The 22,472-nt window shown below is 45.3% G+C and overlaps 1 protein-coding gene across 1 annotated transcript in view; it reads right to left on the bottom strand.

Annotated features, from left to right (window-relative positions):
• Positions 1–22,472, bottom strand: part of LOC137083351 (tumor necrosis factor receptor superfamily member 11B-like) — a 166,586-nt gene that overhangs the window by 101,600 nt on the left and 42,514 nt on the right. The window contains exon 2 of the mRNA XM_067449241.1: positions 13,123–13,486. Coding sequence (XP_067305342.1) covers positions 13,123–13,486 — 364 coding nt within the window. The remainder of the gene's footprint in view (positions 1–13,122; positions 13,487–22,472) is intronic.

Below are 22,472 nucleotides of genomic sequence, written 5' to 3'. Positions count from 1 at the left end.
TTTCTCAACATAGGTGAATTTGCCAACATTGAAACAATATTGATTTTAGTTTAGATTTTGCAAATCTAATCAACGTTGAAATGGCAACGTCTTTCCAATGTCACGTTTCTCAACATAGGTGAATTTGCCAACATTGAAACAATATTGATTTTAGTTTAGATTTTGCAAATCTAATCAACGTTGAAATGGCAACGTCATTCCGACGTCATGTTTCTCAACATAGGTGAATTTGCCAACATTGATTTAAGTTTAGATTTTGCAAATCCAATCAATGCTGAAATTTCAACGTCACTATAAAGTCCTGCTTTTCAACATAGTTTTTGTTAAACTGTTTTCACTGAAGTATTGATGTGTTCAACAGCAACACCAAACACCTTGAAATGGATACATAAACTCTACATTTGCAAACACGCACAGTCAGCTTGGAAGAAGACAATTGGTCAAAGGAAGACCAGGAAGAAGATTAATAAAGACATTTCACTGACGTAGGAAACATGCTTTATTACATAGCTGCAATTGTGCCAACCTTTCACATCAATTGTACACCTGTCAAACTTTTACTTTACCCAAAAATTCTGTCATTAAAGGGTTAGTTCACCCAAAAGTGAAATTGAGGTCATTAATGACTCACCCCAATGTCATCCCACACCCGTAAGACCTCCATTCCTCTTCAGAACACAGTTTAAGATATTTTATATTTTAGTCCCAGAGCATTGTGGCGATCCGAATCATTGATTCATGGCTGTTTGAATCTTTATTTGAGGTTTGAAAACAAACGCAGAAGAGAAAACCATGCTGAATAAAATCATACTTTTTTTATTTTTGGACCCAAATGTATTTTGGATGCTTCAAGAGACTCTAATTAACCCACTGATGTCTCATATGGACTACTTTGATGATGTTTTTATTACCTTTCTAAACATGGACAGTATAGTGTGCATACTGCATTATGCTCTGGGACTAAAATATAAAATATCTTAAACTGTGTGTGAAGATGAACGGAGGTCTTATGAGTGTGGAACAACATTAGGGTGAGGAGTTAATGACAGACATTTCATTTTTGGGTGAACTAACCCTTTAAATGACTCGCCTTGTCGCTCCACACCCGTAAGACCTTCGTTCATCTTCGGAACACAGTTTAAGGTATTTTATATTTAGTCCAAGAGCTTTCTGTCCCTTCATTGAAAATGTATGTACGGTATACTGTCACTTTTTATGTTGTTGTTATTTTTGGACCAAAATGTATTTTCATTGCTTTCATTGCAAAAATTCTATCCAACCCACTGATGTCACATATGGACTACTTTGATGATGTTATTATCTTTCTGGTCCTTCTGGACATGGACAGTATACCGTACATACATTTTCAATGGAGGGACAGAAAGCTCGGAGTAAATATAAAATATCTTAATCTGTGTTCTGAAGATGAACGGAGGTCTTACGGGTGTGGAGCGACATTAGGGTGAGGAGTAAATGACAGAATTGTCATTTTTGGGTGAACTAGCTTTTTTTAACCTTTAAAAAAAACGGCCCAAACATTGGGCAACATTAAACACAGCTGGTTAAGTCTTCCTTTCTTGTTACTTCTTTCTGCTACTGCCACCAGTCCTCTCAGGTGTATATTTCAAATCTTTGGCCATGTATTCGTCTACTTTCATTGGCTTTAAGCTCAAGACCGCATCTGATGAGAAAAACAAAAAAAACATATCAGTATTAGCAAACACTACTCTCTCAAATTAAAATATTTAGCAAATATCAACTTTTGTGGCATTGCCAATGATCAAAGTATATAAATTAGTATTGATCAACATGCAAAGTCATTGATAATCATGTGCTTGAGCAAGCAACAAAAGGCAGTTGGTAGTAACCCTTGCTGCAGGTAGAGACGTTAGTCTAGAGCCCAGAATGGAGTATTTTATTTATATATATATATATATATATATATATATATATATATATATATATATATATATATATATATATATATATATATATATATATATATATATATATATATATATATATATATAAAAGTTTGGACACATTACTATGTGTAATGTTTTTGAAAGAAGTTTCTTCTGCTCATCAAGTCTGCATTTATTTGATCAAAAATACAGTAAAAAAAAAAAGTAATATTGTGATCTTATTACAATTTAAATATTTGGTTTTCAATTTATTATATGTTAAATTACAATTTATTTCTGTGAAAAGCTGAATTTTTAGTATCATTCCTTCACCGTCACATGATCCTTCAGCAATCATTCTAATATCCTGATTTATTATGAGTGTTGGAAACAGTTCTGCTGCTTAATATATTTGATGAATAAAAGGTTTAAAAGAACTGCATTTATTCAAAATAAAAACATTTTCAAATAATATAAATCTCCTTTACTATCAATTTAACACAGTGTTTCTCAAACTTTTTCAGCCCAAGGACCACTTTATCTTCCAATTTTTTTCTGAGGACCACCTACAGAATCCCACTCTAACACGCCCCCCAAAACCAACAAAATAGGAAGGATAAGCTAAATTTAAGTTTAATATGCAACTGTTTCAAGTCAAAAACGAATCATTCAAACATAAATGCAATGATTTGATCAGAAATTATTATATACATTTTATATATAAAAAGTCTTCCACATAAACCTGTATTTAAATTTTACAAAAATGTAACAAAAAAAAGTTAAAGGGGGGGTGAAATGCTGTTTCATGCATACTGATCTTTTTACACTGTTAAAGACTTGGAATCCCATCCTAAACATAGACAAAGTTTCAAAAGTTAAGGTGGACGTTTGATGGGAGTATTTCTTTGTCAAAAATACTACTTCCGGTTAGTCATAAGTTTCGGCAAGTTTTTTGAGATCATGCGTCCCCTTTGACGTTAATGGGGGCGGAATTTCCTTGTATGGGCCTTACGGACAATTCTACCGGAAGCGCGTGAGAGAGAGAGAGAGAGAGAGAGGGAGAGAGCGAAAGTAACAGGCTACGCCCATCAAAGCACTGGCTTGTAGGATGCTGGACAGGTGATGTGCACATAACAATGTCACCAAAAAAGTGCGTTTTTGGTTGCCAGACCAAGACAGTCCTGCACAGATTCCCCAAAAACCCCGCGTTAAGGCAACAGTGGATGTAATTTGCTTTTCCGGATCAGCAACTGAGTTGCGCGAATGTTTATATCTGTTCGCTGCATTTCGGTGCCGACTGTTTCATAAACAAGGCCCAGCTCGACGCCGGATTTTCCCGATCACCTAATGCTGAATGATGGAGCAGTCCCAACGTTAGAACCGCAGGCGGTGAGTGAGACTGCTTCAAATGTGTTTTTGCCAATGCCCATCAAGTAGCCCAAACATGATCACGTATAGTTAATTGATCAATGGAGCATGCGATGTGTAGTGCGTGTACATTTGTTTAGCTGGCCACTATATGTGTAACTTTATGTTTGTGTATTGTAAAAGCACTCCAAACAACAATACACAAAGAGGGGGAAAATATTTTGAACTAAATAAGCACGCTTCATTCAAATGCGCTACTATTCCGTGTCTTTCTATGTAAACACTAACTTAACCTGCCGTGCAAAACCAGTCCGCTTACTGTCTACACAAACCACGCGTAAACACACAAACACACGTGCACAACTGCACTTCCCACATGTACACCTTCAAAGACAAAAATACGACGATATAATTCAAGTATAAATATGTAAATAACACAAGCCGCTAAGCATATTATATAGTTAGTGTATAACTTGTACCACATAGAGACGTCCTGCTCTAGTCGTTTTTGCTGCTGCTCCTGTTCAACTGCAGCCTCTGGTTCTGATTCCGGATCATAGATGTATGGCTGTATCTGATTAAAAGCCATATTTTTATTTTGAATAAAGTTTTTTTCCCGCTGTTAGGGATGACACAGCTTTACGACGCACTCGACTCAACACAATAGCAGGAGCGAGCACACATCATTATTTAGCTCCGCTCACACGACACGCCCCCACCCGCTCGGCTTTTTTCGGAAAGACTCGGAACAGCGCATCTTTCTTATATAATTATAAAAAAATAAAGACTTTTCGGAGATATGCAGGATGCAATGCTACTCTATAGGTACTCAAGATTGACATGACACTGACTGAAACTGAGTGTTTCACCCCCCTTTTAAGGGTTAGTTATTTCCAGATTCAAATAGATGGTTGGGTTAGGTATGGGGACAACTTAACGTTAAAGGAGACTTTCAGGTCGTTTTTCCAAATCTCTGGAAAAAAGATGAAAGAAGAATGTGACGTGCTAAAGATTTATAGATATTCTTATGCCTCTCCCTGATTGGGTAACGGTAGTACAAGACAAAAACATTCAAACTGATCTAATATGTATAACGTTAGCTTCATGGAGCGTACACACATACACGCCGGTGGAACGACGGACTAACGGCAGTTCGCGGTTAAACTAGTCTGCCCGTAACGTTACACTTAACGGCGGTTCGCGGTTAAACTAGTCTGCCCATACGTCTACACACACACAGATAAGAACGGTGTTTGACGGTTAGCTAGCACTAACTCCGGTTCGCGGTTAAACTACGTTAGTCTGCCCATATAAACACATTATTAATTAACACAATACGCATATGGACCAGAGTCAGGCACACTCAACATTTATTTAGGAATTTTCTAGTTATAAAATGTGACTTCAAAAACTTTGCTTACCGTCTGAGCTGCTCCGCCCAAATTCAGTCGAATTGGTCCAGGTCAGAACCTGCGAGGCTGACGATGACGACACAGACCCACTTCGCGCACGCGCAAGCAGGTGTTGTGTGGAACCGTCAGAGCCTATTGGCCTTTGTGTGATGGACAGTCGCCGTCCTCCAATCAAGCCATACATCTTGTATTCGTGTGTGTGTGTGTGTGTGTGTGTGTCCGTCCATATGTGTGTCTATATATATATATATATATATATATATATATATATATATATATATATATATATGTGTGTGTGTGTGTGTGTGTGTGTGTGTGTGTGTGTGTATGTTTGTGTGTTATTTTTTTAATTTTAAGCGGTCTGTTAATTTTTTTCCAGAGCTGTGTAGGATATATATATATATATATATATATATATATATATATATATATATATATATATATATATATATATATAGCTCTGGAAGAAAAATTAAGAGACCACTTAATATAAAAATTAACTTAATATATACAACTTAATATATAAAAATTAAAATGCACCAGAATGCAGGAAATCACATCTACAAAATTTAAAATTGTATGGGGGAAATGTATATCCCCAGACCCCCACACAAACAGCCCCACATATAATATTTTCACCAGCCGCCACTGCATATATTGTTCTTGTATGGAATGACTAACCAAAATGATCAATCGGAGTTGCTGTCAAAGTAAGCCATAAGATGTAGAAAGTGCTCAACAAACGTTTAATTCAGAGTTGATATTTCAACGTTGTATCATAATTCATGTATCAACTCTTTTTCAACAGTTAATTGATCAGCATTGTTTGGACGTTGTTCCAACGTAATTTTTCTACTGATATATTTCAACAAAATTTTTAAAAGTCATGGTTGTAAAAATAATGTTGATTTGACGTACAACTCAAAACTTGTTGATATTTCTATGTTGAATTCTTAGTGAGTTAACAACACCAATTCAACTATTTGGTGTTCAACGTTGTTTTGACGTTGAACCAATGTTTTTTCATAAACTGACATTATTTCAACTACATTTAAACGTTTAATGTCAGTCGAATGCCAGCTGGGTAAAGCCTTAGACAGAGAGCGCTCTAGATACAGTGCCAATGCTCTGACAGGGCAGAGTAGGTTTGCGTCCTGTTCCCCCAGAGAAGCGGGTAATGGAAGCAGTGTAATTACCTGAGAACTAGAGACAAGACGGACTCACTGAGAGTGCGTGTAAGTCACTCACTTGCTTAACCGAAGTGAAGCGGAGGCTTCCGAGGAACCTTCGGGCTGGGACCATTCGAGCCCGAGGTCTCCCACAGCCTTCGTGAGCACACAGATAAGCTCGGTACAATGCTGGTCTTGGAAGTCAAGGCTTTCTGCGTTGAAGCGGGGGGCTCAAAGACAGATTTTGACCACTCGCTGCCGGACGCGGCTGTCGAGATGCTGTCTTCCTCCTCTGGCGACGGTCCACCGAAGGAAACCGAACAGGCTGCTGCGAAGGAGGGGCACTGTTCTTCCTGGTTGATGGTGACTGGTGAGGGCAAGGCACGCGGGCAAGCATCTGGCGTGCATTTGCTCAGTCGCTCAGGTGGCCTCTGGTCGTGATGCTTCTTTCGGCGTGGCCCAGGGGCATACGGTGGGACTTGGTCAAAGGTGGCGAGGCGAGCCTCATGCTCTTTTAGAAGAAAGCTAGAAAGGATACAGCGCCGGATGGCGTAGCTGGAATGGCAGAGATGAAGGCGGAGAAATCCGACATCCTCACTGCAGGTTCTGCTGGATGCTTGTCGACGGCGGTTGCTTCTTCCGAAGGTCAGCGAAGGTGTCGCTGAAGAAGATAAAATCTGACACCTAGGGCGAATCAGGGTCTTATATAGCCTCCTGTATGTAAATATAAGCCCCTTTTTCGGTGGTCTCTCTGGAGCGCCCCCATTGGTTCGTTCCTCTCAGCCGCCTCACCATAGGTTCCTGCAGTTGCCACGGCCGGGCCAATCAGAGAGTTCCTCGCCATGCAGCTGCACTGCACTTTACATGGATACCTTTATTAATAAAGTTTTTGCTTCATATTCTCGAGAAAATAAATTTTTCCCATACGCAATATGAGGAACCTCTCGATAGGGAACTAAATAGTGTGTCTAATGACTATAATATTATTTTGTATTCCAAAATACAACCGTAGATACGTTGCTTACAGATCGTTCACGCGATCCTTTTAGCAAACGTCACCTTTTTCACCATATAAGTTAAAACGATAGTCATTTGACAAGGCTATTCGTTTTGTAAAAATATAAGTTTTTTTAAGTATAAGCTGGACAAATGTTGCCCTTAAATAAGCCACATACCCTCTATGTAGATATCAGAGAACAATTTAACATATTGTTTCAAATCATTATAGGGCACCTTTAACTGAAGTGAGAGACAGTAAATTTTGAATGCTTATGTCTCCTAAATGCAATTTTGTCATTGTTTTGGAACATACTAGCTTATTCATAACTTTAAGACTAACACAGTCATACTAAAAGATAAAAAACTTCAATTTCGATATCAGTCGGCCTTTAATATCAAGTTGAAAAATGAGAAAAATGGCTCATTTATTCATTTAAAAAATAAATAAATAAATAAATAAAAAATGAGAATTCGGCTTGATTTTATATGTTTAGGTTCAGGGATAGAAAATGGATAAAAGGGTTGAATATTCGATTTCCACGTGTGGGTGTGCGTCAACCAAACATCAACCTGTGCCACTTTCGGTGTTTCCACAGAATAACGTTCCTCCGCTGCTGGAAGGATTCTTAAAGTGTTTAATAAACTCTCTCATCAAACAACCGGACTAATGCTGTGACACAGATCGTGATCTTCTCTAAAGGCATGGATTCTACAACAAAAGGTGCTATAGAAATATTAAACTGAATGCCAGCTTATGTTTTGGTTGTTACAGAGGCTCCCCAATAATTATATTTAACATGACACGCCAGCTAATTTAAAAATAGAAGTAGCTCTTTGCTGACGAAGCTTTTCTAGTGGCCAGAAATATTAAAGTCCTTGCAAGCTACATTGTGTTGCATTTCTTCTTCATAATATTTTGGTGAATTAGATAATTAGCACTACTTGCATCTGGTAGATGAAATTGCTAAATAACATTTGGTTTACCCCTCCTTGAACTGTCACCTTATCGTGGTGGAGGGGTTTGAGTACCTGAATGATCCTAGGAGCTATGTTGTCCGGGGCTTTATGCCCCTGGTAGGGCCTCCCAAGGCAAACAGGTCCTTGGTGATGGGCCAGACTAAGAGCAGTTCACAAGCCCATTATGAAAAAATTAAAAACAAGGGCCGAGACGTCGCCCGGCATGGCGCAGCCGGGGCCCCACCCTGGAGCCAGGCCCGGGGTTGGGGCTCGTATGCGAGCGGCTGGTGGCCGGGCCTTCCCCCATGGGGCCCGGCCGGGCTCAGCCCGAAAGAGCGACGTGGGGCCGCCCTCCTGTGGGCTTACCACCTGCAGGAAGGACTGCCATTCGTCTGTACAGAAGCTCAAGCAAATGCCAGGAATGAACTGAAACAAAATCTGTGCATAGCTCTATGTCTTGTTTACCCTGACCAACAGGAGTCCCACTGGGAAGCTGGATTCTCCAAACACCGCCTTGTGCTGGTCTATAACAAAGACAAGACACTTCTTCCACCAGAGAGCAAATACTCTGACTGTGAAAAGGCCCTACCCTGCATGTTATGGGCCATCCAGCGATTCTCCTACTACATCGGAGCAGAAAAGGTTATTATAGTGCCACCAGCCTGTAATGTTCCTCAACAGCCAACGCATCCGAGACTGCGTCGCCACCAAGTGGTGGTTAATGGCACTCCAGGGTCGCAATGTTGAGCGCAGAATCACAAGTCTGCACTGTGAAACGGCTTGGCTGCCTGCTAAAACTGTTCTGATGACACACCAGCAGCAATGCTGGACCCAGAGGAACCCCAGCAACAACAGACCTGTCACAGGTACTTTGAAGAGAATGCGTGTCAAGGAATGCCCCTTGGCAACGTCGATGGGTCCTCTTACAACTAAGAAGGCATCCTACAAGCAGGTGCGGACATCCCATGGCTGAATGACCAGCCTTGCCCTTCACAGCACTTCAAGTTGGGTCCTCAGTCATCACAATATGCTGAGGTAGCAGCTATTCTAATAACCATCCAAATCGCATCCACCCATAACTTCAGAGAACTCATTATTTGCACACACTCTGACTATGCCAGACTCAATTTCACATGACACCTTCCAGGCTGGGAACAAAATGGGTTTACAATGGCAAACAGCAAGTCAGTCAAACACCAACACCTGTTCCAAGCGTGCAACGACATCACAAGAGTACACGACATGATCGTCTACTAGGAAAAGGTGAAGGGACACTCAAGACTCAAACCAGGCCTTGACAAAGACTTGAATGACCAAACTGATGCCCTGGCCAAGACTGGCACACTTCACGGCAATCTATGGTCAACTCCAACCCACCCACCCACCCTTAACTTTGCAGTGGTAACCCGCAGCGACCTATTCCTTTGACGATTCCAACATCGCAGCCACTTACGCTGGCTCCACAAATTTCCAGCTACAACATAGCTGACGTAAAAGCCTCTGACACTGCCATGCAAGATATGCTAAACCACCTCTCAGACCCCTCCGACCACCCTAGCACTGCGTCTGAATTCCCTGCTGACCCAGGACTCAGACTGCATGACGTCAAACACATGCTGCTTGTGTGAAACAACATTCTGGGGTATGCTCCTGATGACATCACAGCGCAAAGCCTTGTGGTACCACATTGTCAGGGGGGGGGGGGGCTGTCATGCTAATGTAGGCCCACGATGCACCATGTGCTGGACTCCACAGTACCAAAGCCACTTACAAGACACTAAAAATAATTGGCATAGTGCTTGGCATGCAGCAAGACATGGTAGAATATGTCAGAAAGTGCTTCGTTTGCTGCCAATTCCAACCAGCAAACCCAAACCATAGAGCCCTACTGCAACGCAGAGGAGTCACATTTCCTTGGTCAGACCTCCAATGAGACTGGATATAACCTCTGCCCAGATCAACAAGGGGCAACAAATACTCCCTCATGTGTGTCAGGTCTCCAAGTGGGTAGTGTCTCCCTGCACCGAACGGCACTGACCAGACCACAGCGCACCTGCTGATGAACCTCATCTTCCCCAGTTTCGGACTGCCACTTAAAGTGAACACGGACAGAGGCACTCACTTTACAGCTGAGAAAGTGCAACAGGTTTGGAAACTCCTGGGAGTACCAGCTCAACTGCCCATCTCATCCAAGTGGAAAGAACAAGTCTAACTGTGATCAACAGGCTGAGAAGGTATGTGTTTGCCAATCAGGAAGACCGGGATATGAAACTTTCTTTGGTGCTCGTGGCCATCAGGGCCACCTAGCATGAATCACTTCATGCATCACCTTTTGAACTAATGACTGGGTGACAAATAACACTGCTGCTGCCCCGGCTGCAACAAATGGGATACTCCAGCCTTGTCACAGCCTACACCACCTACCGGTACCTCGACACCGGCACCGGAAGACAACCTTTGCAGCAACTGCCTCAAAAGAGCACTGAAGGCTGAAAAGCATAGTGTGACCGGAAAGTGCCATACCAGGCCCAACCATAGGTACTTTGATCAAAGACATTCACTACCTTTGCCTCAAGTCCAACACTGAAGTAATCTGCAGGTTGCAGCCCATGAGAAACGACACTCGCGTTTCTTGGCCCTTGGCCCTTGGCCCTTGGCCCTTGGCCCTTGGCCCTGACACACGGGCCTTGGCCCTGCCAAGGCCACATCTCACACCCAAGTCAATGAAACTCGAGCTGAGCTCGTGGGTGACCAGTAGCTCACCAACACTCCCACTTGTAAGGCCACCCTGACTTACGATCAGCATGACAGTACGACCAGCATCAACCTGCCCAACTAGAGTAGGTGGAGTCAGGTACCACAAGGTGCCATCCTCCACCTCAATGATCCGGCAGTGTATCATCACCCTAGTGAAGAGAACTTTTCAGAGCTGTAAATCCCATCCTTCTTCAAAAATCCCAACTTCACTCTAGACCCAGAACTGGAGCTGGAGAGTGAGAAAAGGGGGTCCCAGCTAATCAACATTACTCCCATCGACACGGTCCCATGGCACTGTCCAGGCTGCCCATCCTGACCAAGTGTGGACCATCGCCAAAACAGCGCCTCCTATACAGCACTAGGCCACACTCACACATACCCTAACACTAGGCCTGGCCTTCATTCTGTTCAAGAGGGTCCGCGAGATGTGAGAGTCCATGACCAAGAACAAGGTCCCTCTCCCCCTAGGTTTCAAACGAAACCCACAGAAAATAGGTACCAAGACAGAGACCACGCCACCCCTCATCGAGGTGGACTCTCTGCCTGAGGAACCAAAAGCTGAGAACAATTATAAACCACCTGCCACTTGACCATCATGATCCACCTGCCATCCAACCAAAATGATAACTGTCATCTGACGATGTCACCCGGACTTCGTCAGATGAAAAGGGGGACTGTAGTGTCTGGAGTCTCTCTCATCAGGATCAAAGATGAGTCAATTCTGATGTTTAGGGTGGATAGCTTTTAGCCACATATAAATTAGGGGCCCGATGCCAACGAGTCTGGGCAAGTGACATCTTAGACAGGTTTGTGACCAAATTGAAATGAGACAGGCAGCATCTTTGGAAAACTGTGGCAACTTCAATCAGATTGTTATCTGGTCACATGACTTGAACCCTGTTCCCCCCTTCACATTCTCCCAGACAGAGAGACGCGGAGACTCTTGCCAATACACACACACTGACTTTCCTTATGAAGCTTTAATTAAAACTATTACAGACTGTATATGAGGTAGCATTGTGTGTATGTATGCTCCATTTGTCATACCAACATAGTCATGATATATAAACAATGTAAGTTCATTTTAAATGCTTGTATTCCTGTGTAAGAATGTATCTCTGCTTTAATATCTCCCAGCCATAACGTGTTTGATATCTAAATATTCTCTCTTTGTCTTAATCAACGATGCACAGAATAGGATTATGAAATGTATCATTAATACGTTTAGCAAACTTGGGAGTAAAACTGTATAAAATCAACACCCTTTACGACACCTGATAAAACATCCAAAGTAGGTCGTAAACAGAGACAAAGAGAATTTTTCCTGCTCAGAATTCACCTTCTGGATTGGGTAAACTAACCCAGAAGGGGTGTGGATTAATTGTCTTAAAAGACAAGTGGAAACATTTCTTTGGGCTCTTATCTACTCGTCCTCGGACCTTTCCTCCCATCCTCTGAAGCCGGCTCACCTCTTGCCGTGAGGCTTCAGCCCGGGCTAGGAGGTGAGGTCAGAGTGGTTGTTTCCTTTGAAGTCAGCGCGCTCCGCTACTCAGTCCTTGGACAAAGGCACTGAACACCATCTCAACGGTCAAGAAACTTCCACAACTCCGAAGGAAACCTTCCTCTCCTTTTGGCAACATTCACTTTCAAACTACCTTCAAACTTCCCGCTAATCGGAGATCCCTTGGAAAAACTGAGAGAGAGCGTTCCAGCTCACAGAACACTCTTGAGAGGACCCTTACGCATTCTTTTATACTCAACACAAAGCAACCCATGCAAGTATAAATTCCATCAAAATTTAGATGCGTTTAAGACTAGTAACCCTGTTTAAGGTGACATTGTTCTTTGCTGGCTCTCTGTAGTAATGTTTGTGAAATGCCATTCTGAACACTTCCTTTCTCTTCTTTCTCCTTTCCTATTTCGTTACCTGTCGTTATTCTGTATATACATGTATTCTTTATCTAGTCGTATGTATTCGTATTATCAATTATTAAAACCATTGTATCCATGTTTAATTGTCATTGTTACTGCTCACAAGACATAAGTCACTCTAATGTTCAGATCTAGCTACAGCTCTCATGAGTATCTTTGAATACTTTAACTAATATCCCAATAGCTCGGAAAGTTTATTCTTTGTGGCCAGAAGAGTAACCTTCCCAGAGATTTGGTAGAAAGAATTAAAGCTTTGAGAGTTGATAAGAGATTGTACTGATCGTTCGTTAAAAGACCGGATCAGATGAGTTTTGAATTAGTTCTTTAAAGGTTATTCTGTAATGATTTAATAAATATTCGTTAATTGCAATCCATTGTTGTTAACCAAATTTATATTGCTTAAATACCTAGGTTAGGTATGTCCTATTGGGTGATTTGAAGATTTATTGTTTGATCATAACCAGTTATGATTAATAAAAAATGCTTAAATATTAATCCCCATAATTCCCTATTGAGCTATTTGAATTTATTAATATACGTGGTCCAGTCAAAACATAATGTTATTGTTTAGATATGCTGGTTCGAACATCAATGGTCTTAAATTCAAACAATGAGTGTACTTACCCTGTACAGCAACTCCAGAGCCAGGTAAGCAAGCCGTGTGACGGATACAAAATTCTACCACCAGGTGATAGCCAGGTATACACTCACAGAGCCTGTCATGGGTGCTGTTACATTCCCTTTGTACAATCTGCCTTTCTTTGCAGACATGTGTACAATGTTGACAGCTGTCTCCCCAATGCCATTGTTCTGCAAAGTGTTTTTCTGGGCAGGGGACACAAACGGTGGGTTCCTCCATGCTGCAGTGGTGTTTCACGGCCATGCCAGGTGGACACTGGTCACAAAGAAGCACCTTAGAGGTCATTGGGTCTCGGTGCTGGTACTTGGGTATTTCTTGGTAGGCCCATGCAAAAGACATGGCAAACAGCTAAGGAAACAAATAGAAAATACAGTTTAGAGGTTGCATTTTGGTGTGTATATAAAGTGTTTTCTAAGTAATTTGGGGGATTTCCCCTTCACACTGCTGCCATGACAAACAATATGGTCTGGATATCACAGAGGCCATTGAGAGAGAGAGAGAGAGAGAGAGAGAGAGAGAGAGAGAGAGAGAGAGAGAGAGAGAGAGAATGCCAAGCTACCCATAAATTGTGTGCACCACAATAGGTGATAGATCTTGATGAGGAAATCCTTAAGTCCTTAAACTAATTTTTAAGAATGCTGAATGCTGCAGCTATAGAGTCAAATTTTGGAAAACGGGGTGAACTTTTAGCCTTTTGGCGCTCTAAGCAAGGTTGCCATTTGACAAAGATGTGTACAGTACTCTAACCCAAATTACATACTACTATGGAGTCTTTGAGAGTTGTAATTACATAGTTCAAATGATCTAAATGAAACTCACAAAGAAACCAGTGACCTTGAGTCAGTGCTGAATTCAAATGCTTAATTTCAAGGTAAACTACATTTATCTCAGGCAGACATAAGGCTATCATATCATAAGCCTAAAACAGGACACTGAAATTGAGATTTGAATCAAAAAAGATTCAAGTGTGATAACAAGATAGCTAAGAAGGCACACAGATGGAAGAGCATCCAATTTGCAGTTACATAGCTAATGTATAAGAAATTGTTTGTTCACCACACAATGACAAATTCTCCAACTATCACCACAACAAATATTCCTGATTAACAAGCTTGTTCAAATTTAGCTGGGGGAATTAGAAGTGGGACATTTCAGGATCTGCAGGTGGTCTTCTAGAATACTGCAAAGTTTTCCTAATTGTTACAAATGTACATCATTCATACCTATATAACTCTTCCTGAAAATCTCCCCTATCTCTCTCAGACAGGATTAGGTTTACATGGAGAGGTGTGGTAAAGTAATTATTACAAGAGCTTTTCAGTGATTTTAGTCCCATCCGAATGTCTAAATGTGCCATATCAGTAATCTTTATGGACAATGCCAGTATGGTGACTTTTACCTTCTATAAAAAGGTCAGGAAAAATTATTTCAGTAATGCTAATCCCATGCAAAAAAACATCTCGGGTTATGTATATAACCCTTATTCTCTGAGAGGGAACGAGCACTGCATCAAAACAACGAATTTGGGGATGCTCCCTAAGCATCAACGCATCTAAAGTATGAATGAAACTAGTCCAATCCTTGTTGGTCCTATGTCATGACGTAGATGTGACGGCATACCCAGAAGCTATAAAGGGGAGCCCGGCGCATTGTAGCGTCAATTATCGCGATGAAGCAAAACACTCTCAGGCGTTACACGGTGTGGCGACGAGACGCAGTGCTCGTTCCCTCTCAGGGAACAAGGGTTATATACATAACCCGAGACGTTCCCTATATCGAGGGAACTTCGCACTGCGTCGAAACGACGAATTTGGGGAACGAGTGCCCACTAGACCACACCAAGGATACGCCTGCCCTATTGTGAGCTGGAGACCAGGCACAATTAGGACTGGAGTACCCTGCTGCCGGGTGTCGCAGGGAGGTGTAAGCTGTAGAACCTTATGAACGTGTGCTGAGTAGCCCAACCGGCCGCTTCACAGATGTCCTGCATTGCAACTCCGGAGAGAAGGGCCACCGAGGAGGCCATGCCCCTGGTAGAATGGGCTCTCAAGGCAATAGGTGAAGGCAGATTGCGCACCTGATATGCCAAAGCTATCATCTGCACAATCCAATTACTAATAGTAGGGGTTGATGCAGGCAACCCTTTCTTGGGTGAGCCAAAACACACTAATAGCTGGTCTGATTTCCTCCAATGAGCTGACCTTTCCAGATAAATCCTTAAGGCCCGAACCAGGTAAAAAAAGGAGCAGTCTCCCATCTTCCGCCGTCACGTGGGGCGGAAGAAACGCCAGAAGAACCAAGGACCTGACCACACTGGACGGGACCTTAGGCACATAGCCTGGTCTAGGGTGCAGTACGGCTTTTACTCCTCCCGGGGCAAACTCCAAGCAGGTTGGCGTAATGGCCAAGGCTTGAAGATCCCCCACTCTCCTAAGAGAAGTGATGGCAAGGAGGAACGCCACTTTAAGCATCAGATTCTTAGGTTACGCTGCATCCAGTGGTTCGAAGGGGGCCTCGGCCAGACCTTCGAGAACCACTGCCAAATCCCATGTAGGAACTCTGGTACGCACTACAGGCCTCATTCTCCATGCCCCACAGAGGAAACGTACAACCAAATGGTGCCTACCCAAAGGTCCGTCACCTAATGGAGCGTGGAAAGCTCCAATAGCTGCCACATACACCTTAAGTGTGGACGGGGTAAGCCCTGCAGAAAAAAATGATTTTGGAGAAATTCCAACACTGCAGCCACTGGGCAGTTAATTGGGTCCACCTCACGTTCTCTACACCAAGTGACGAAGACATTCCACTTGAGGCTGTACAATCTCCTAGTAGACAGGGCCCTAGAGCTAAGTAGGGTCTCTATAACGTTTGCTGGTAATCCCTCCTCTAGGTACCTGGCCCCCTCAAAGTTCGTCTTTTAAATCTATCGTGACGAACCAGTCCTTGGGCTGGATCTGACTCACGATGGTGGGAATAGTCAACATCTTGAACCTGAATCTCCTCAGAGACCGGTTCAGATAACTCAGATCTAAAATTGTCCGAAGCCCTCCATCCTTTTTGAAACTATAAAGTACCGGCTGTAGAGCCCGGCCCCCCTCTCCGACAGCGGGACCCACTCTATGGCTCCCTTTGTCAGCAAGGATTCTACTTCTTGTTCCATTACGCTCTGGCACCACTGCAGTCCATGTCACCCCATTGAATTTTGGAGGGGGGTGATCGAACTGCAGTCTGTAGGACTGCAGGACCCATGTGGATATATTCGGAAGGCATTTCCATGCACCGAGATGCCCGGCAGAGAGCGAAAAACGATTTTCGGTATTTGGACATTCGTCCCGCCCAGTCGCAGGTCTTTCTTGAGGCGACTGGAGCGTGACGTGTCCGTGGGAAAATGATGTGGCCCGAGATATCTGTGACGGTGGGATTACCACATCATTTTCCCATCGAGAGTGTCGCGTGAGGGGTGCCGCTCTTACAAGTCCTACCACAGCTAGGACTTCTTCCCAGCAGCCTTCTTTGCGAGAAGGACGTTCCTCAGATCGCCCTTCTGAACGGAAGCCTGCTGGTGAGAGCGCCGCCTCTGTTGACAGGCTCCCGGAGGAGGGGCTCTAGAGGCGATGCTCTCTTTTTGCACCTGATGGTGCGAGGAGCTGGCTGACAGCTGAGGCTGCCCACTAGTGGTAGCCTTCCCCGATTTTGGCCGACGAGGTAGGAACTGTCGAAAGGCCGCTGACTGTTTCTTCGCCTCCTGAAACCTGTCGACGACCGAATTAACGGCGTCGCCGAACAGGCCAGAAGGCGAGATCGGGGAATCTAGGAGAAAAGTCTTATCTTTCTCCTTCATCCCCGACAGATTTAACCATAAATGTCTCTCCACGGTCACCATAGATGCCATGGAGCGGCCGATGGCACGGGCCGTCTCCTTGGTGACGCGGAGAGACAAGTCAGCAGCCTTTCTAAGCTCCCTCGTCCAGCTCTTTGAGGTCGGCCTGGTACGCCTGCAGGATAGATAACGTGCGCAGGGAACTACCAGCCCGACCTGCCGCCATATAAGCCCTGCCCACCAAAGCCGATGTGTCTCTGCACGGCTTGGTGGGCAGTACTGGGGCTTTCAGGGACGATGCCGATTCGGGTGAAAGATAGCTCGGGAGAGCATCTTCCACCCGCGGCATCGTCCCGTAGCCAGCCTCGCGCGCTCCCACAATATTTGCATAGTCTAATACGAGGGGATTGGATATGCGCGTGTGTATGGTCTGTTCCAGGACCTGCACTACTCATTGTACAGGTCTGGAAAGAACGGCAAGCCCCGGCGAGGTGACTGAGCCCGGCGCGAGAGAAACCGATCGTCCAGCCTGCTTGATGGCTGAACTTCCTGTCTCTCTTGTGGCCAATCGATATTTAATTTGGCCATGGCTCGAGTCAGCACCTCTATTAGCTCCTCTTGGGCGGGTGGATGCGGTGGTGACATATATGCGGCTCCACCCGCCTCGATGTTGATCTCTTCCCAGATCCTCGGACCCGGAGAGGATCAACATCGGATTCTCCACCCCGGGGGAAGAAGCCGTTTCGCGGGCTTCCACACGAGGTGGGAGAACCTCTGAACTGTCAGAGGAAGATTGAGAAAGTGCCTCAGCAGTCTCAATCTCCGCAGATAAGTCCAGCTGTGAGCCCCATGATCTGCGACGCCGGGCCGCCTAGGCGACCACGGGCCCAGAACCACGGGGCTCACGTGGTTGGCCGGCCTCATCAAAGACCGCCAACCGAGACCTCAGCACCCTGAGCGTCAGCAGCTTGCAATGACTGCAGGCAGCTCTCGAGGGAGCATGCTGAATGCCCAGGCACTGTACACATAAAGAGTGCGTGTCCGCTCCCGAAATGAAGAGGGGACACGAGTGCACGCATCTCTTAAACTCAGTACTAGACATTTTCGTACTTTCTAGGTCTCTTATTTTACTGAAATATATAATATATATGGGACAGACAACAATAAATAGACAGACAGTCTTTCAAACACACACAGAGCATTATGCTGAAGAGCGAAAACTGACGCTACAATGCGCCAGGCTCCCCTTTATAGCTTCCGGGTATGCTGTCACATCTACGTCATGACATAGGACCAATAAGGATTGGACTAGTTTCATTCATACTTCAGATGCGTTGATGCTTAGGGAGCATCCCCAAATTCGTTGTTTCGACGCAGTGTGAAGTTCCCTCGATATAGGGAACAAAAAACAAACAGCTGTAAATATGTATGTAAATATTCCATCAGTTTCTGCTTAAAAGTAGTTGTCCTTGGTATTTTCAAGTATAGAAGCGATTGAAGAAGCATTCAGATTCTTGTTGTGTATTGAGTTACGGCTTAACCTATAGAGGGCGATGTAGTTCACAATACATTGTACTGGTTGTTGGAAAGAGAGTGAAGGAGAGAAAATAAAGATAAGTGAAAAAGTTGTGAAGCTAGCTGGTTGCTCAAATCTGGTCTTCTGTGAATTATTGCAATACATAACAAATTTGGTGACGAAGAAGCCGACTGCCAGTGTGCCTCTCCCTGCGTTGCTCCTGCCATGCAGTGGACAACCCACTATCCCGTTTGGGAATTATCTGCTTGCTATTCACGCAGAGGGAGATGACTGGCCACGAGGAAGTGTGCAATCGAAGTGTGCACCGAAGGCCAACGTGTATTTTATACACATTATACACGAGAAGAAGATAGATTGATTGACTGGAAGACAGCTACTCTGTATTTGTTTGTAACTTTTCTCATTTAATTGTTTGTTCATTTGTTGTTAGATAAGTTTGTCTGTGTAGTGCATTGTCGTGTATTACTAGTTCTGGTGTATTCTTGCAATGTGTGTGGAATTAGCGTTTGTTCTCATCGCCACATGTGTAAACACGTTTGTTGGGGTGTGGCCAGGATGGTATATAGCATTGAGTGTTTGTAGCATTTGGCTAGAGAAGAAGCATCGATTGACAGGAAGACAGCTACCAGTGGTGTAAAGGAACGAATTACGTTACTGTTATTGAGTAGTTTTTCTCAGGAATTGTTTAAAAACAGTGTACTTTTACTTGAGTACATTTTAAGTGCTGTATCGGTACATTTACTGCACTATTTTCCCTAAACCCGCCATTGGTACATTATTATTTTTTTTTTTCCTGTCAACGTTATTGGCTAAAGCCCTATTCGGACTGGATTAGTTTAACATGGGGACGTGGGGGTAAAGTAATTATAACCAGAGGTTCCCTTTATCGAGGGAACTCAACACTGCGTCGTCGAGTGACGACACTCTGGGAACGCCCCCAGCGTGACGGCTCTGAAGTATGAATGAAATCAGCCACCAATCCGATTGGTGCAACGTCCTGACGTAGTAGGCGACGGCGTAAGCGGAAGCTATAAGAAGGCGCCGCCCCAAACGAAAGACAGTCTTTGCTCTTCAGCGAGGCGCTCTGTGTGATATTGTATGTCTGTCACCACATTAAAACAAGCGAGCTGTTTAGGAGGTGTGTGCACCCGTGCCCGCGCTTCATTTCGGGCTCGGACACACACCGGCTGTGTGTGCAGTGTCTCGGGGCGCAGCACGCTCGGGCAGCGCTTGAGGGTGCCGCCTGCAGCGGGAAGCTGCTGCTCCGGGTGCTGCGCTCACGGCTGGCCGTGTCTAAGGAGAGCGGCCGGGCTCGCAAGCCCCAGGGATCCGGTCCCGCGTCTGTTGAGGCAGCGCGGCGGCGTAGATCATGGGGCTCACAACTGGGTCTCGCGACGGGAGGCGGGCATGCGGAGGCATCTTCCCAATCCTCGTCCGATGATTCAGACGCTCTTCCGCCTCGTGAGGAAGCCCGCGCTGCGGCTTCTTCCTCCGAGGCGGAGAACCCGATGCTCGAGCCGTCTGATTCTGAGGAATCGGACGCGCACAGCATACGCTACTTCATTCATAAAATAAAGGCGTGCCGGCAGGTCTCGAGGGGGTTGTCTGTAGCTGGCCAATATTCCCATTCCTCGTGTGGAAACCCACGCTGTGGCTTTTTCCCCCGGGATGGAGAATTAGATGCTTGAGCAGTCCGATTCCGAGGAATTAGACGTGCTCAGTATCGAGGTAGCGAAGTAAAATGAGAGCTTGCGCTTCATAATGCAAGGCTTAATCGCGCGTTGCCGAGGCAGCGCGTAGATTACGGTCTGTAATATTAGTGAACACACGCCATCTGTGCACATGTGATACTGTTTGGCGCGAGTGCAGTCAGCTCCTGAGGGTGCTGGCTGTGTTTGTTGAGTATCTCGCAGCGTACAGCCGTGCGTTTCGAGTGTTTCAGCCTCGCGCCTGTGGTCTTTCATCTCGAGGGATGAAAGCCAAATATGTTGTAACGAGTCGAATCTCGCGTTGCTGAGGCAGCGTGTAGATGACGATTCGTTAAATACATGTTTAAACAGTATCGTCTGGGAATTAGGGCTGTATTAATTCTGAGGAATTATAATTAAACATTATCTGACTTTGAGGAGTTGGGTATGTTTATTCAGACCATGTTCACTTGAGGGATGATTAGGGGCATTTAATTCTGAGGAATTAAATGGGATTTATCTAACTTTGAGGAGTTAGATTATCAGCCTATCATCCAATTGTGTTCACTGGGCTTTTTATAGCCCCTCTCCTGGGGAGCGATCGAGGTCGCCTCCCCTGTGGAGCTTTCTGGGAGTCGATGCTTGCGGTCCGCCGTCTACACGCTCGGACCACATTGACTTCCAGCGAACGCATGCTGCTCTAGCCGCCTCTAGAAAGACTGCAGCTGGGCAGCGAACGTGTTCGCGCACCGAAAATCCTCCCCGACTAAGCCCTGCAGGGTGGCCCTTCAGGGGTCAGGCAGGAGGCGCGGTGGGTACCAGAGACCAGCCTTGAGAGGCTGGTTCCCCTAGTCGAATATCTCGGCTCATAGTTATGCTCCCGAATATATCTACTTGGGCCCTGTGTACCGTGGGCAGAGGGTACAGACCGCAGTTCAGTGTTCCAACACCGAATTCTTCGGTGTGGTCTGGACTGGGGTGTACCCAGCCCAGTGGCCTGCGGGCCAGCCCCCTCTACCGGGGAGCGATTGAGGTCGCCTCCCCTGTGGAGTTTTCTGGAAGTCGATGCTGCGATCCGCCGTCTACGACGCTCAGGCCACATCGATTTCCAGCGGACGCATGCTGCGCCAGCTGCCTCTAGAAAGACTTGCAGCGGGCCAGCGACTGCGTTCGCACACCGAAAATCCTTCCGGACTAAGCTCTGCCGGGTGGCCGCTTCAGGGGGTCGGGCAGGGGGTTCGGTGGGTACCAGAGACTAACCCCGAGAGGTTGGTTCCCCTAGTGGAATATCTCGGCGCATGGCTATGCCTCCCGAATATTTCTGCTGGGGCCCTGTGTACAGTGGAAAGGGGGTACAGATTACAGTTCAGAGCTCCACCACCGAAGTTCAGCGGTGTGGTCTGGACCGTGGTCCCCCCGGCCCAGAGGCAGGTTATGGAACAAGAAGTGCAGTCTCTGCTGGTCAAGGAGGCGATAGAGAAGGTCCCTCCGCCAGACAGGGAGTCGGGCTTTTACAGCCGCTATTTCATTGTTCCCATAAAGGGTGGGTGGCTTACGTCCAATATTAGATCTGAGGTACTTGAATCGGTCTCTGAGGAGATTCAGGTTTAAGATGCTCACAATTCAAATGATCGTGAGCTGATCCAGTTCGAGGACTGGTTCGTCACGATAGATCTAAAGGACGCATACTTCATGTCTCCATCCTTCCTGCCCACAGGAAGTTCCTGAGGTTCGCTTTCGGGGGCGAAGCATACCAATATCGGGTACTTCCTTTCGGTCTAGCTCTTTCCCCTCGCGCGAGATGGCGATTCGGCATCGAGATGTCGTTTTAGCCCATCCCAGGTGCTTGGGGCTGAGACTGAACACAGCCAAGAGCGTGTTAACACCCGCCCAGAGGACCATGTTCCTCTGTGTAGTATGGGACTCAACCTCGATGCGAGCGAGCATGTCTCCCGCACGGGTGGGTTCCATACTGGCGGAGGTCTCAGGAAGGAAGCTAGGCCACAGCCGCACTGTGAAGCAGTTTCAGAGACTGCTGGGACTCAGGGTAGCAGCGTCCAACGTGATTCCGTTCAGCCTGCTATACATGAGGCCCCTCCAGTGGTGGCTAGGGACCAAGGGGTTCTCCTCGAGGGGAAAACTTTTCCGTATGATCAGGGTAACGCGCAGATGCCTTCGTTCCCTCGTCATATGGAAAAATCCGAGGTTCCTGTCCCAAGGGCCAGTGTTAGGAGCGTTATGTTGCAGGAAGATCCTTTCAACAGACGCCTCCCTCACGGGCTGGGGCGA

This window comes from Pseudorasbora parva, chromosome 7 (assembly GCF_024679245.1).
Source record: "Pseudorasbora parva isolate DD20220531a chromosome 7, ASM2467924v1, whole genome shotgun sequence".
Classification (NCBI taxonomy): Eukaryota; Metazoa; Chordata; class Actinopteri; order Cypriniformes; family Gobionidae; genus Pseudorasbora; species Pseudorasbora parva.
This window is presented reverse-complemented; position numbering and strand designations above follow the sequence as displayed.